At 35.2% G+C, this 14042-nt stretch overlaps 1 protein-coding gene across 3 annotated transcripts in view; it reads left to right on the top strand.

Annotated features, from left to right (window-relative positions):
- The window catches only part of MAP3K1 (mitogen-activated protein kinase kinase kinase 1), a 61301-nt gene that overhangs the window by 40045 nt on the left and 7214 nt on the right, over positions 1–14042 (top strand). For all 3 annotated transcript variants that reach the window (XM_062600127.1, XM_062600125.1, XM_062600126.1), the window contains exons 4-16: positions 1021–1221; positions 2078–2194; positions 2696–2844; positions 5144–5265; positions 5961–6042; positions 6175–6355; positions 7210–7500; positions 7911–8032; positions 9119–9210; positions 9483–9672; positions 10006–11281; positions 12333–12485; positions 13698–13860. In XM_062600127.1, the coding sequence (XP_062456111.1) occupies positions 1021–1221; positions 2078–2194; positions 2696–2844; positions 5144–5265; positions 5961–6042; positions 6175–6355; positions 7210–7500; positions 7911–8032; positions 9119–9210; positions 9483–9672; positions 10006–11281; positions 12333–12485; positions 13698–13860 (3139 nt within the window). The remainder of the gene's footprint in view (positions 1–1020; positions 1222–2077; positions 2195–2695; positions 2845–5143; positions 5266–5960; positions 6043–6174; positions 6356–7209; positions 7501–7910; positions 8033–9118; positions 9211–9482; positions 9673–10005; positions 11282–12332; positions 12486–13697; positions 13861–14042) is intronic.

Raw genomic sequence — 14042 nt, 5'->3', positions numbered from 1 at the left:
CCACAATTAAGCTTCAGTTAAGCATCTACAACTTCACAGCGTGATAGGAGTAAAAATAGAATTTAATTGCTTTTGCTGTCCCATTGCTCTAGACTAGGTTTCCAGAATCGAATAAAGCATTCTATTGCTCTTTCACTGAACTGGGAATAAATTAGAAGTTACAGCGCATAGTACAGTTCTTTCCTCATGATAAGAGAAATATAAACTTAAAGGAAAACCCCACCAAACCATCTAATTTTTGCCTTTGCTCAGTTGATGTTCTTTTTTTTTTTTTATATTAACTTTTCATGCGAAAAAGTGAAGTCTGTTTTCTAATTAGTGATGGACAATGAGTCAATTACAACTTTGTGTCATAATTTAAAAATCAAAATGGATGTCAGTCAAAGCAGAAGATTTGAAATTGGACAGTCATTAACTCATGTTAGAAGTGGAAGACATTTAAATGAAGAAAATCATAATAAAAGGGTTGATTTATTTGGTGGTGGTGATTCGTTTCCCATAATCAAAAATAGCATCTTGAGATGAAGATTGTTTTCATTATAAAAAGGAAGGGAAGATGCATCCTTTTTCCTTCTCTTTGGAATTTCTTACACTGTTGTTCATTGGCCATTATGTCCTCTATTATTAAACTCAAAAATAAGAGTATAATGCTAATATATTTCACAAATAAAGAAATCCTATTGTATAATAACTTCCTGTGTTGCTAGTTAGAAGTCTATTGACTATCCTCTGGTTGAATTGTACCTGTTAATTTGGTAATACAGTAAGGCTACCAATGAAGAATTGAAAATAGAAGCAATTTAAGAGGCTCCTTTCCTGTCTTAATGTCAACCAGCTTATTACAAAAGTTCAGTTTCCCTTCTATGCACTTGTTCTGGGCATGGAAGAAAGTTAGTTCTTTTAAATTCACATAATCTCAGCAGGTTGTAGTTTCTTCAAGTTTTGGAGACTCTCTCATTCTTTGTCAGTAAGAATGAAATGCATAGCTAAACTCACTGTCTGATGGAACCACTTTTGTAGTTTCAGAGTGGACGAATAACACCACCTCGAAGAGCTCCATCTCCAGATGGCTTCTCTCCATACAGCCCTGAGGAAACAAATCGCCGTGTCAACAAAGTTATGAGAGCCAGGCTGTACCTGCTGCAACAGATAGGACCCAACTCATTCTTAATTGGAGGAGACAGCCCTGATAATAAATACAGAGTGTTTATTGGGCCTCAGGTAGAACATGTTTTTGTTGTATGCAGTTTTTACAGTTTTTAGTAATTTATAGCTAGTCTTGAAAAATCTGTACAAAACCAGAGCAGATGAAATGAGTCACAAACGCATTTAACTGTTGTGTAAAGCAACACTTAGAATATGTCATGTATGCACGTGCAATGTAATTACTAGGTTGTATTTTTGTCAAATATGCAGCAAGTATTAGATTTATTTAGAGTACTTCTTAAATAGGCTTTAATAGGGAAGTCGTTTAGCTTATTCTGTATACTTCTCAATCTTAACTATGGATCCTAATTATATACATGAAGTATTTTGACTTAAATTTGGACACTTCACTTTTCTAGTTTATCACTCTAAAATGTCTTTTATTTGCTATATACATGGCATATATATAATTTTTTTTTTAAAAAAAACAAAAGTCAGTTGCTTTAAAGGTGTGATAATGTCGTTAATAACCATAATGAGGTCCAAATAGACTTTTCTAGTACTACTATGACTGCCTTTGGGAACACCTAAGTTTTTGCATAAATAGAAGCATCTTCTTTAAACTTGATTGCCATCACGTTACAGACGTCTGATTACATGCATAAATTCCTTTCAGTATAAACAGCAGCAATAGCTTCTAGTTAACTGTCATCTGTTTCTTTTACATATTTCAGAATGATGTTTTGAAAATTCACATTTTCACGCAAGTTATTTTTTGTTGAATATATAAAATATTATTGTACACTAACTACTTTCTCTCTTTTTTTAAAAAAAAAGCAGTTGGTCTTGTGCACTTGTCTGTTTTGCCCTTAAATGTGTAATCAACAAGACAAATGGCCAACATACTAATGTATGACACTTCTCTTTGCAGACCTGTAGCTGTGGACGTGGAACGTTTTGTATTCATCTGCTGTTTGTTATGCTACGAGTATTCCAACTAGAGCCATCAGACCCAATGCTGTGGAGAAAGACACTGAAGAATTTTGAGGTAATACATGTCTAATAGATTTAACAGTAGATCTAAAATAACATCCAGGTAAAAATCTTTAGGATATTATTTTAAAATTGCTGAACACTTTACTGCATTTCAAAGTAACAAGCATGCGTGTTTTTAATTACATTTTTAATGCGGTTTCAAGAGCTCTATAAACAGAAAAAAAATCTGCAAATAAAAGGAATAAATGAAAGAATTATTAGAGAGCTTTAGTGAATGAATACAGATTCTGGGTTTTCATCTCAAATTTTTATATCTGTCTGATAGTTGAAAGGTAAACAGAATAAGTGTGTTGAAGTATTTGTGTATACTTAAAGCTATTAATTTTTAGTAAGTAAATAGCTTTTTGTTTTAAACAATGTTTCTTGCAGTCTATTTATTAGTAAGGCTTCTGAAACTCCTGCTACTGCTGTTGCAACTGATGTATTGTTGTGAAGGTGAATAGAAGCTATTCATAGCATAAATACGACTGTTGCTATCTTTTTCTGATGTCAGGTTGAGAGTTTGTTCCAGAAATATCACAGTAGGCGTAGCTCGAGGATCAAAGCTCCATCTCGTAACACCATCCAGAAGTTTGTCTCACGCATGTCCAATTCTCATACATTGTCATCATCTAGTACTTCTACATCTAGTTCAGAAAACAGGTTAGTATTTTTTCTAAAGGAATTAAAAACTTTATTCTGCAGTTTTTCCTAATTATAGAGGTTTAGAGTCACCTACATTATTCTTTTTGTTTCAAAGCTGCTTTCATTTCAAGTCACATTAAATCTTTGTATTTGCAAACAATCAAGAGTCAAGCATACATTAATATGTCCTGGTACCAAGTGGGCATACTCAATTTATACCTTATGTTTGAAAAAAAATCTAAGGAAAGTTGTAAAAAAATTTTGGACACTTCATGGAATTGGGAAATAAAATTTTTGAATGTAAGCAATCGTCTTCAAACATGGAACATAGATTAACTTTGGAAACCTGTGTATTTGTGTGCATTTGTTCAAATACAGCATGCATGCAAATGTTAACAAATGAAGAAATAAGATTTCATTTTTTTTTTCCTCTTGTCCTAATAACTTTTGAAAGCAAGCTCTACTACTTTGGAGAAATGTTTATGTGCCTGTGACAATATACTGAAAAGTTTCCAGGTAAACATACTCTGTGTGTGTGTTTAATATATATATTTTTTTAATTTTAAAAGTATTCACTTTTCATGTAGAATGAATGATTAAATTATTTTAAGGACGTTATTAAACTATCATGATTTTTATAATTTATCATATTAAAAGATGCCTTATTTTTCAGTTTTAACTGATGTTTGATTTTTTTTTTATGGACTTTTCCTAACTTTTACTACTTGAGTGCTTTTGCTTGTGTTCTTTTCCCTGATTTTTGCAAATATTTTAGTCAGTTTCTTAAATAAGTGTTTTCTGCATTAATTTGTTAGTGGGATGAGTGAACCAGCCATACAGGGGCCTACCTATAGAAGACAACCAAAACAGAGGCTTTCATTAGTGAAAGTGAAACCTAATTGTGCGTTACTTTGACAACAGCCATATAGCTAGATCAGTACATTTAGACAGGTTTGCAATTCTGATACCCAGATTGTGACCTTAATTTCCCATTGTCCTGCACTTATTTTTCCAAATGTCGAGTTATGTCACTGTAAATAAATGATAGAAACCAACTGACTGAATAAAAAATGTACTCTGGAATTACTGGCAGGCGAATTCCTTCTATTTGGATATCTTGTCCAGGAAGATTTTTTGCATAGGAATAGCTTAATTGGGTTATGGATTTCTAATCCATAGTTAGTTCTAATTTTTGGCAGGAGAAAAGGTTTTTCAGTTTGCTAGTACAACTGATGATTAGTTCATAGCATTATTGGTTCAATGAGATAGATTGCCATTCTGTGTTAGTCTAATTTTGCATGATATAAATATTTGAGAATACTGAGTATTGGTTTCACTTGAGATAAGCTTAGTCAGTTCTGATAATTACTGTGACTTGCAGTTATTTTTGGTTTGCTACTAATTCTTCAAAAATAAAATAAAATAAAATTAATACTTGTGTTTTTTGTGCTGTGGAACTGAATTTTGCCCTGTAAGCTTATTTCTGTGGATTTTTCAAGGAAAAAACTACCATTTCAAAATGCAGGAAGTACATTGTGTATATACAGCCACTGCTACGTACATATACTTTTATTTTAAAAATTGCTGTTGCTAAACAAATACATGGTTCTTGCAAGTTTGTAAGTTTTGAATATTTCTTTTCTGATGAAATAATCTGGTTATATCTATTTATTTTACCTTAATTATTTAGTGGAGGTAAATAAAATGGAAACAATCTAAGACTCAGAGTTGGGTGTTTTAACCTAACTGGGATTTGTAGATGTTTTTGTTGTGTATGAATCTGTTTTGTCCATTTCTGTGTATGGCAGAAAACTTAGGGTGACTGTTACTTCTGTTAATATTTTTAATTTCACACCTTCATAAAGTAAAATCTAGTGTTCTGTGGTGAGTTGAAGACTAACTTGTGAGCTGATGCCCTGAAAGGAGTATGATGAGAAAAAGTATGTAGTCTTCAAAATCTAAACTTAACTTTTCAAAACCAACTTATAAGCAAAAGTTTGTTTGTTTAAAGAAGCCTTAAGGAGAAAAATGCAAGTGCCTAAGGCTAGGCCTTTCAATCCTTAATTGGTATCTGACCTAGTTTGAAGAAATGTTGTGCATTTTATGACTTTCCTTTTCATTTCAACAATGTATTGTCTGTACTCTGTGCTTCTAAAAATCTAGTTACTTATTCAGAAGATTTGAGAGATGGTTTTTAAGCAGCATATCGCCATTCAGAGGTGATTGTTTCAAACTGGAGGCTGATCTTTTTCATTGTTAAAGCCTTTTCTGAATTCTGATATACCATTTTTACAATTGCAAATATCTGTTTTTATAGTATGAAGGATGAAGAAGAACAGATGTGCCCCATTTGTTTGTTAGGGATGCTGGATGAAGAGAGCCTGACTGTATGTGAAGATGGCTGCAGGAACAAGTTACACCACCATTGCATGTCAATATGTATGTTGTCATCTTTGTCTCCATTCTGATAATTGTATACACTCAAAAGTACTAAATCTTAGTGATTTGTTTAAAGACAAATTGTTCTTAAATGGAGCGTAGAGCTCTTAGACTCTGGCATCATTTAGGTAGTTCATATCATTGATAGTTCTTGGTTTATCAGTTATTAACAAATCAAACATGTAATAGGGTGCTCTGAAGAAAAAATTTAGCTGCAGGGCTAGTGGTTTGGACCTGTGCTACCTGAAAGAGAAGATTAAGTCCAACTAGAGCAAGGTTAGGAACAGATTTTTACCCCTCTGTGACCTCTCATTAAAAGACATGAAAGCCATCCAATTACGTAATTGATTATGGAGTATGTTTACATGCTACATTACATAAATAGTTACACAGTTTTCTTTAACAAATAAAAGTCCATTATATTTTAATTCTTTTGCCAAGATCCTGCTTATGTTTGAGGTATAAAAAGAACTACATTATTCCAGTTAATAACAATTTTTAATTCAAAACTGAAACTGAAAGGTTTCTTCATTCTGCATGTTCTTGTAAGACTGGCAGCTCTAGATGGCTCAATTCAGATGAGTGTTTTTTCTGAAATTGATTTTTTTTTCAATAAATTTGCAAATAGTAACACCATCTTCTGACTTGATATACTGTAAACCTAAAATACCTGTTTTCTTGTTGCTGTATTTCAGGGGCAGAAGAATGCAGAAGAAACAGGGAACCACTTATATGCCCTCTTTGTAGATCTAAATGGAGATCGCACGACTTCTATAGGTAAGTGCTTAGTTTTACTGAGTGTAGCAAGTTGTTCACTTCTGGACGTTTAGCTGACATTCCTAAATACTCTGAAGTATTTACTTCAGCAATTTTTTTTTTAATTCACATTATTTGTTGTTACTTTAATAGTCATGAATTGCCAAGCCCTGTGGATTCTTCTTCTGTTCTTCGTGTGGTTCAGCAGCAAACTCAACAGCAATCTATGGTGGGATCACAAAGAAGAACCCAAGACAGTAATTTTAACCTTACTCATTACGGGGTCCAGCAGATCCCTTCTGCCTATAAAGATTTAGCTGAGCCATGGATTCAGGTAATTTTACCTTGTAAAAGGAGTTTCAAATGTAAAACCTGGTTTTGAATGTTTTTCTTTGGTTTTTGTCACTTTTGGAATTACAAGGCAATCCCTACAGCTCTGAATTAAAAACTGTACGCACCTTCAGGAGAAGCTGTGATCATTGTGCCTACTGGCTTGCAATGAAACACACTGAAAATCATTATGCCTTCCTGTTACTGCTTTTGGTCATTAGAGGAGCTTTCTTCTGGAACAGTTTGGGATAAGAATTCTGTTTTGTTTTACAATTAGTTTTGCTTCACTTCAATCAAAAACTACAAACCACCCATGGGAGCTTGAGCTGAGTGTCTTTTGGTATTAATAGTAATTCTACTTACACTAATTCCCTCTGAAGAGGGTTACTAAAGTGTGGTGTTAACCAGTTCCACCTGGTGAAACAAAGAATATTATAACAGGGTGGTCTTTTGTCTTTGCTCAGACATGAAAATAAGCTTGAAGTAGAGCCATGACAGACTTCTAATGTATGAATGTTTAATTCTGACAGCATTCAAGAGTACCTGTAACTGAATCGCATCATATTTCCATACCTAATGAATGCCTGTACAGCCCTTCCTCCTCTCCCCTCCTCCTCTTCCCTTCTGTAAGGCAGACTGTTTGGAGGACTGATGCATGCTCATCTAGAATGCTTCATTTCCATCCAAGATTTATTTTTTAAATACCGTGTATCTACTGTCATATTTTTGCTGTCAGACTTCATAAGATTTTTTTTTCCACCACTTGAAACATTTATTTGTTGTTTTAGTTGCTTTTAAATACTGGAGTTGCTGTGTTGTTCAGTTTAACTCTTGTAATCTTACTTTTTCTCTCTGCAGGTATTCGGAATGGAGTTGGTTGGCTGCTTGTTTTCTCGAAACTGGAATATACGAGAGATGGCACTTAGACGTCTCTCACATGACGTTAGTGGTGCTCTATTACTGGCTAATGGTGAAAGCACTGGAAATTCTGGAAGCAGCAATGGGAACAACACAAGTGCTGGAGCTCTGGGAGCAGCTAGTGGGTCAACTCAGACCAGTATCTCAGGAGATGTTGTAGTAGAATCCTGCTGCAGTGTGCTGTCCATGGTCTGTGCCGACCCTGTCTACAAAGTGTATGTTGCTGCTTTAGTAAGTAGTTGCTTATTCATTGTATTTTAGTAATTTCCAAGAGACTTGGTTTTTGAAGGGAAGGGAAAACGAGCAGACATGAAGACAAGAATCCTAGCAATTGTTTTTCAGCAGCACTGAATGGCTCTTAACTTCTAACCATCATCTGAAAGAGATGAATAAAATCCTCAGAAAGATCAAATTGGCATGACTATACTGACCAAATATAAGAAAATGCTTACTGTAGTGCTTAGTATTAATAGATTCTTAGCAATCTCAAAGAGTAATTCTACAACTGAATATATAGTGCGCTATTTATCCTTTGAACATATCACTGGTATTTTTTTAATGCAACTTACATGAATCCATTTCCAACATTTAAAAATTGTTGGCATAGCTTACATACATACCATTTTTCTCCTTTCTCTTAGAAAACCTTAAGAGCCATGCTGGTATATACTCCTTGTCATACTTTGGCAGAGAGGACAAAACTACAGCGACTTCTCAAGCCAGTTGTAGAGACAATATTAGTTAAATGTGCAGATGCCAACAGGTATGGTGACTCATTAACTTCAAATCCATTTTAGATTGTTGTTGAAGTTTCTTGAAACATCATTTGTCGCTATTTTATGTGGAACTAAGAAACCAAGTAGTGGTAATAAAATAAAACATACGGGTCATGACTATATATCATGCTGTTTTTACTAAAGCGTAGCTGCCAACCAGCTTTTGTCTTGAAGACCACTAATTTCTATTATTTTGAAGGCACTTGAATGTTTTATTTTTTCTTCCCCCAGCACTTGTGGATCTTAAATCATGTCCTCCTTTCATAAGTTTTTTCCTTACTTTTTTTAAAAAAGTGTCATCATCAACCATCCCTTCCACCTCAGCTTTAGAAAGTACTTGTCATCAAATTATAGATTTAAAATATTTGTACGCATTTCTCATTGCAATGAAAGCTGTTGTACTTCTGTTTAAGGCTTAACATAATGCTGTGTAATAAAAAGCAGAGTGTTTTGCTAAAAGATGGCTGTTCTGAGAGAATATCCTTGGCAATTCTGACTTACGTAGCACCTTGTCTTCCTGTCCCAGGCCACCCTGTTTGCTCTGCCAGACCAACCATTTGTGCATCTTTCTAGAGACGCACTACTCTTTTTTTTTTTTTTTTTTTTTTTTCTCCCCTCTCTAGGAATAGAATGACTAAAATTAAAAGAATAAGTGAAATAGATCTATACTTCGATTTTTAAGTGGTGTAGGATTCCAGAATTTGAGCTGCTTTGTGCAAGAAAATGAGCTGCTAACAAGTAGCTGAATTTCTGTTAATAAAGAGATTATTCCTTGAAAGTCTCAAAGGGTTTGGGAAATGTGGATGTAGTGACTTAAGCAAGAAACAGACTTCTATTTCTTTTTCATTTATTTATTTATTAGTGATAGACACTTAAGCTTCTGTAAGTGTCCTGTAAAAATATGATAATGATCAATAGCTTACAGGATTATATAAGTGCATTGGCATAAACTGGTGTGAAACCAATTTCCAAGCAGAGTTCCAACCTATTGCTAATGATTATTGAAATGTAATGATTAGAATGATTGTCCTGAGACATCTGCTAAGATTACTTTTGGTTTTAATTTCTCATAGTCGGACAAGTCAACTTTCAGTCTCAACGTTACTGGAGATGTGTAAAGGTCAAGCAGGAGAGCTGGCAGTTGGGAGAGAAATACTCAAATCTGGTAATAATAGCTCTTCATATATAAATGAATTTTAAGTACAGGCAAATGTACTAAAGTGTCTAAAATTTAATACAGCATTTATCAGAAATCAAAATGCCACAGAACAATGTTGCTCTTGGGAGTTTGGTAGGAGGTGAGAGTGGGAAGGGGGAATTAATTTGGACATGCATGTATTTCTATACAATATAGTTCTGATTTTCATGGAATTTAGATTAAATAAAAATTAAATTTATTTATTTGTTGTATTTATAATCACTTTTTTTTTTTAATAGGGTCCATCGGTATTGGTGGTGTTGATTATGTGCTAAACTGTATTCTTGGAACCCAAACTGAATCTAGCAACTGGCAAGCACTACTGGGGAGACTTTGTCTGATAGACAGACTACTGTTGGAATTCCCTGGTGAATTTTATCCCCACATTGTCTGTGGGGATGCTTTACAGGCTGATACTGTAGTAGACAGGTACCTGCTTACACTGTTTGACTTACCTTTGCAGTTAAGTTTTTGGTAATTTCTTCAGAAACACTTTTGGCCATCTTAAGTCTGAGAAGTAGGCCTACTTTTGCATATAAAAAAATTACTACTTATTTAGAGTAAATGGTTACCATTTTAAACTTCTGACCCGTTAAACAATTCTGAAACACCAGTGCAGCAATAAGTCTCCTTGCTATTGCAGATCTGACAGCCAGGTACACTTTCTTGAGATATCTTTCTTTGCACTAGTTAACCAGAGCATGTCAGTGTATATGACTATTTATTTATTTATTTATTTATTTATTTTCTTTTAACTTGCAGGTATAAGAAGCTTCTCTCTCTTTTGAATTTTGCCTTGCAGTCGATTGACAATTCACACTCGATGGTTGGTAAACTATCCCGGAGAGTATTTTTGAGTGCAGCAAGAATGGTTGCAAGAGTACCCCATGTTTTTGTAAAACTGTTAGAAATGCTGAGTGTGACAAGCTCTACTCATTATGCAAGAATGCGTCGACGTCTGCTGGCAATAGCAGATGAAATGGAAATTGCAGAAGCCATACAGCTAGGCATGGAAGAAATGCATTCTGGGGAATGTCGACATGATGACTTTTTGCAGTTGCCTGTACCAGATAACTCTCCAGAAGCTACAGAAAATAATACTCCTAACAATACTGTCCAGTTATCAGGGAAAAGTGGAAAAGGTTTAGGTGACAAAAAACTATGTGCCAGTCCAGAGGACGTTTCTGAGACACTGGCTGGCCTTGCTGTGGGACTTCCTGTTTCATCAGTAACCACTGAGCAACCAAAGCCAGCCATTCAAACAAAAGGAAAGCCCCACAGTCAGTGTTTGAACTCTTCTCCCTCGTCCAGTCATTCCCAATCACTGTTCCCAATGCTTCAGTCTCCTTCAAACCCATCTGTACCAGCTGGCACTGTAACAGATGTCTCTAAACTCAGACCTCAGGGATTCATTCCCTGCAAAATCCCTTCAGCTTCTCCTCAAACACAGCGGAAGCTTTCTCTCCAGTTTCAAAGAAACTGTTCTGAAAGTAAAGAACCAGAGAAACTTTCTCCTGTTTTTACCCAGGCCAGGCCATTGCCATCCAGTCACATACACAGGCCAAAGCCATCTCGACCTACCCTGAGTGATGTGAACAAACAGGGAGAAACCTCAAAAAACAGTATGACACTTGACCTGAATGATATTTCACAATGTGATAGCAATAGTAGTAATAGCAGTGCGGTTATACCAAGTGAAGAGACAGTGTTCACACCAGTAGATGAGAAATGTCGACTGGATGTTAATGCAGAACTCAATTCCAGTATTGAGGATCTACTTGAGGCCTCCATGCCAACAAGTGATGGCACAGTTACATTCAAGTCTGAAGTTGCAGTGCTTTCTCCTGAACGGGCAGAAAATGATGATACTTACAAAGATGATGTAAATCATAATCAAAAATGCAAGGAGAAGATGGAAGCTGAAGAGGAGGAAGCTTTAGCTATTGCTATGGCAATGTCAGCATCTCAAGATGCCCTACCAATAGTACCCCAGCTACAGGTTGAAAATGGGGAAGATATCATAATTATTCAGCAGGATGTAAGTATACTGGAAATTTAACATACAGTCTTTGACTTTAAGTCTGAATTGAGGTTCACTAAATTTATAAAGCTGTACTGTTGTATTCTTAACATTATACAAATACAGAGACTCAGTACCTTCTCCTAGAAGTTGGAATGTATGTATGAAGTGAAGTATTTCAGTATACTGAGCCTGCCATTTCAGGGCACTGATAGAATCCATCCATGGCTATAGTTAAAAAGTTTAGATGAGGTATTTAGAAGAGAGGCATCATGTCAAGTACCAGCCTTTCAAATGGCAAAGAATAAAAGCAAGATTAGAAGGAGGATACAAAAAAAATGCTGAAGATGATGGAGGATTTTAAGTATGGAGGCACAGGAAATGAGATTGATGCTTTTAAGCAGGAATAAAAATGTACTGAGTTGTAATGCTGATTTACTTTTGAAGGCAATCATACAAAACCAAATTATATCTGGAAGAAAAGGTGGACAGTACTAGAGATGCCAGCACATCTTGAGAGAGAAGCTATGAGATACTTTGGAAGTCAGAAGAAAGATCTACTTGTTAGCAAATAGACAAAAGCACAAATGATAAGAACAGAGAGACAGGAGTAGGGTTTTCTGTTTGTTTTGGGTTACTTTTTTAAGTTTACAGAATGGTTGGTATATCTACTCAGAGCAGAGGTGGGGGCAGCAAGACAAGAGTTGGAAGCTTGTGAGGCTGTGAGCGTAGGAAAGGTAAAGTTACTAGAGGAGGAAACGGGGAGATGATGTATGCTGTTTTTTGTATGAGGTAGCAATATGTGAAGCATGAAATGCCAGAATGTTTTATACTTCTGCTTGCCTTTCACCTTCAGTTAGTAAGTTAGGGGAGGCACTCTCAAGTACAGCGAGAATATGTGGATTATAGACTGGTGTTCTGATCTCAACTGAAACATGTATAACTTGCAGTACAAATAACTAAGGGAGAAGAGAAGCATATCAACTTGAATATTCTGTATCCTTCTAGAATGTTTAAATTTCAAATGTATACTAGTAAACATGGAATTGATTTAGAATTTAATTTCCAGACACCAGAAACTCTTCCTGGACATACCAAAGCAAAGCACCATTACAGAGAAGATGCAGAATGGCTTAAAGGGCAGCAAATAGGCCTTGGCGCTTTTTCTTCCTGTTACCAAGCTCAAGATGTAGGGACAGGGACATTAATGGCTGTAAAACAGGTAAATACTTCACTTTCTTGAATATATTCTGTTGTCGCTAAATATTTCTTTAGATTATTGAATATAAAAGCTTTCTGGTTTCATAAACTGTTCCCTGCTTCATCTGCTTCCTATTGGGTGTGTCATGTAATATAAATTATATGCACAGTATTAAAACAATATTTTCAGTTTCTTTCACTTCCCTTTAAAGTGAAAAATACTGTGCTTTTTATATAGCCCTTTCATATATTTTTCAAAGGCATTTTTGCTTTTATCAAGGTCACAAATCAGTGACAGTTAATGAGAACTGAATCTCTTTATTCCAAATGTATCCCCTTTGCTGGTTAATATTAAAATATTTTCTCTCATTTATTTGTGAAGCTTTTATCTTAAAATTTTTAAGTGGAAAGTATAGTTTAATGCTTATTTTCTCTGATCCTACACCCAGCTTCATAAGGCAAGTATTTTTAACTTTTAAATGCTTAAATATGAATATATGAGTGGGAAAAAGAGATCCAAATATACATGCTTAATGCAGAGTTTTGTAAGATTCTAAATCTGAGTAAATATTTTAGGTACAAAGTGACCTAGGTCTGAAGTTTCAAATCATTTAATTAAGGACAGAATGTCTGTTATCAGGTACTTTTCCTCTGAAACTCTCTTGCTTGTGAAAGAGTATGACTGTCTGTGTGGTCCTTGAGGTGCTTGCTGGAGAAAGAGGTGATTGAAGCCCAGGGGAAATTCTGTACTACTATTTTGGATGTAGTAGGAATCAGAGCTGGAGTTGGTTCCAAGTCCATCTCTGGACTTCTGATCTGCTTTTGTATTCCAGCTTTTATGGGATAATAAGTTTAGCCATAATGCAAAAGTATCATTAAAATGATAAGAAGTTTGCAAATAGCATCACTGTCATAACCCAGTTTCAGGCGTCATCTTTTCCTTTTGCTTCAACATCAGAAAAACACTTTCCTAGTTTAAGCAAAAGAGGGAGATTTTCCCGCTCCACACTTGAAAAGATTCTGTTGGAGGTTACTCTTACAATTGCATGACTGTCTAAAGTGGAGATATATTCTCAGCTGAAGAGCCTTGACAGTAAAAACATTTGCAAGTTCCAGATGGTGAACAGGGGCAGGACAACATCTGTTCTCATTACTGTACAGAAGCAGGGGTTGGTTTTAGGACTCAGTCTGATAATTATGAAAGGTAAATCTGGATACAATATTTTTGAAACAGGTGACATATGTCCGAAACACATCCTCTGAGCAAGAAGAGGTAGTTGAAGCACTGAGAGAAGAGATAAGGATGATGAGTCATCTAAACCATCCTAACATTATTCGAATGTTGGGCGCTACATGCGAGAAGAGCAACTATAATCTCTTTATTGAATGGATGGCAGGTAAGCAACATTAAATTCTAAAGAAAATGAAAGCATAAGTTGAATCTTCAGCTGTGTAGTTTCACACTACCAACTATTTCATGTATCACTTCTGTTTGCAAATTTGTAAGCATCTTCATTGCTATTGATAATCAGCTTAGACTGTTACTTTACAAAACATTTTATTGCTTTTAAGTGGTCAG

Source organism: Rhea pennata, chromosome Z (genome assembly GCF_028389875.1).
Source record: "Rhea pennata isolate bPtePen1 chromosome Z, bPtePen1.pri, whole genome shotgun sequence".
NCBI classification, from domain to species: domain Eukaryota; kingdom Metazoa; phylum Chordata; class Aves; order Rheiformes; family Rheidae; genus Rhea; species Rhea pennata.
The sequence above is the reverse complement of the archived record's forward strand: the minus strand, read 5'-3'. Positions and strand labels throughout refer to the sequence as shown.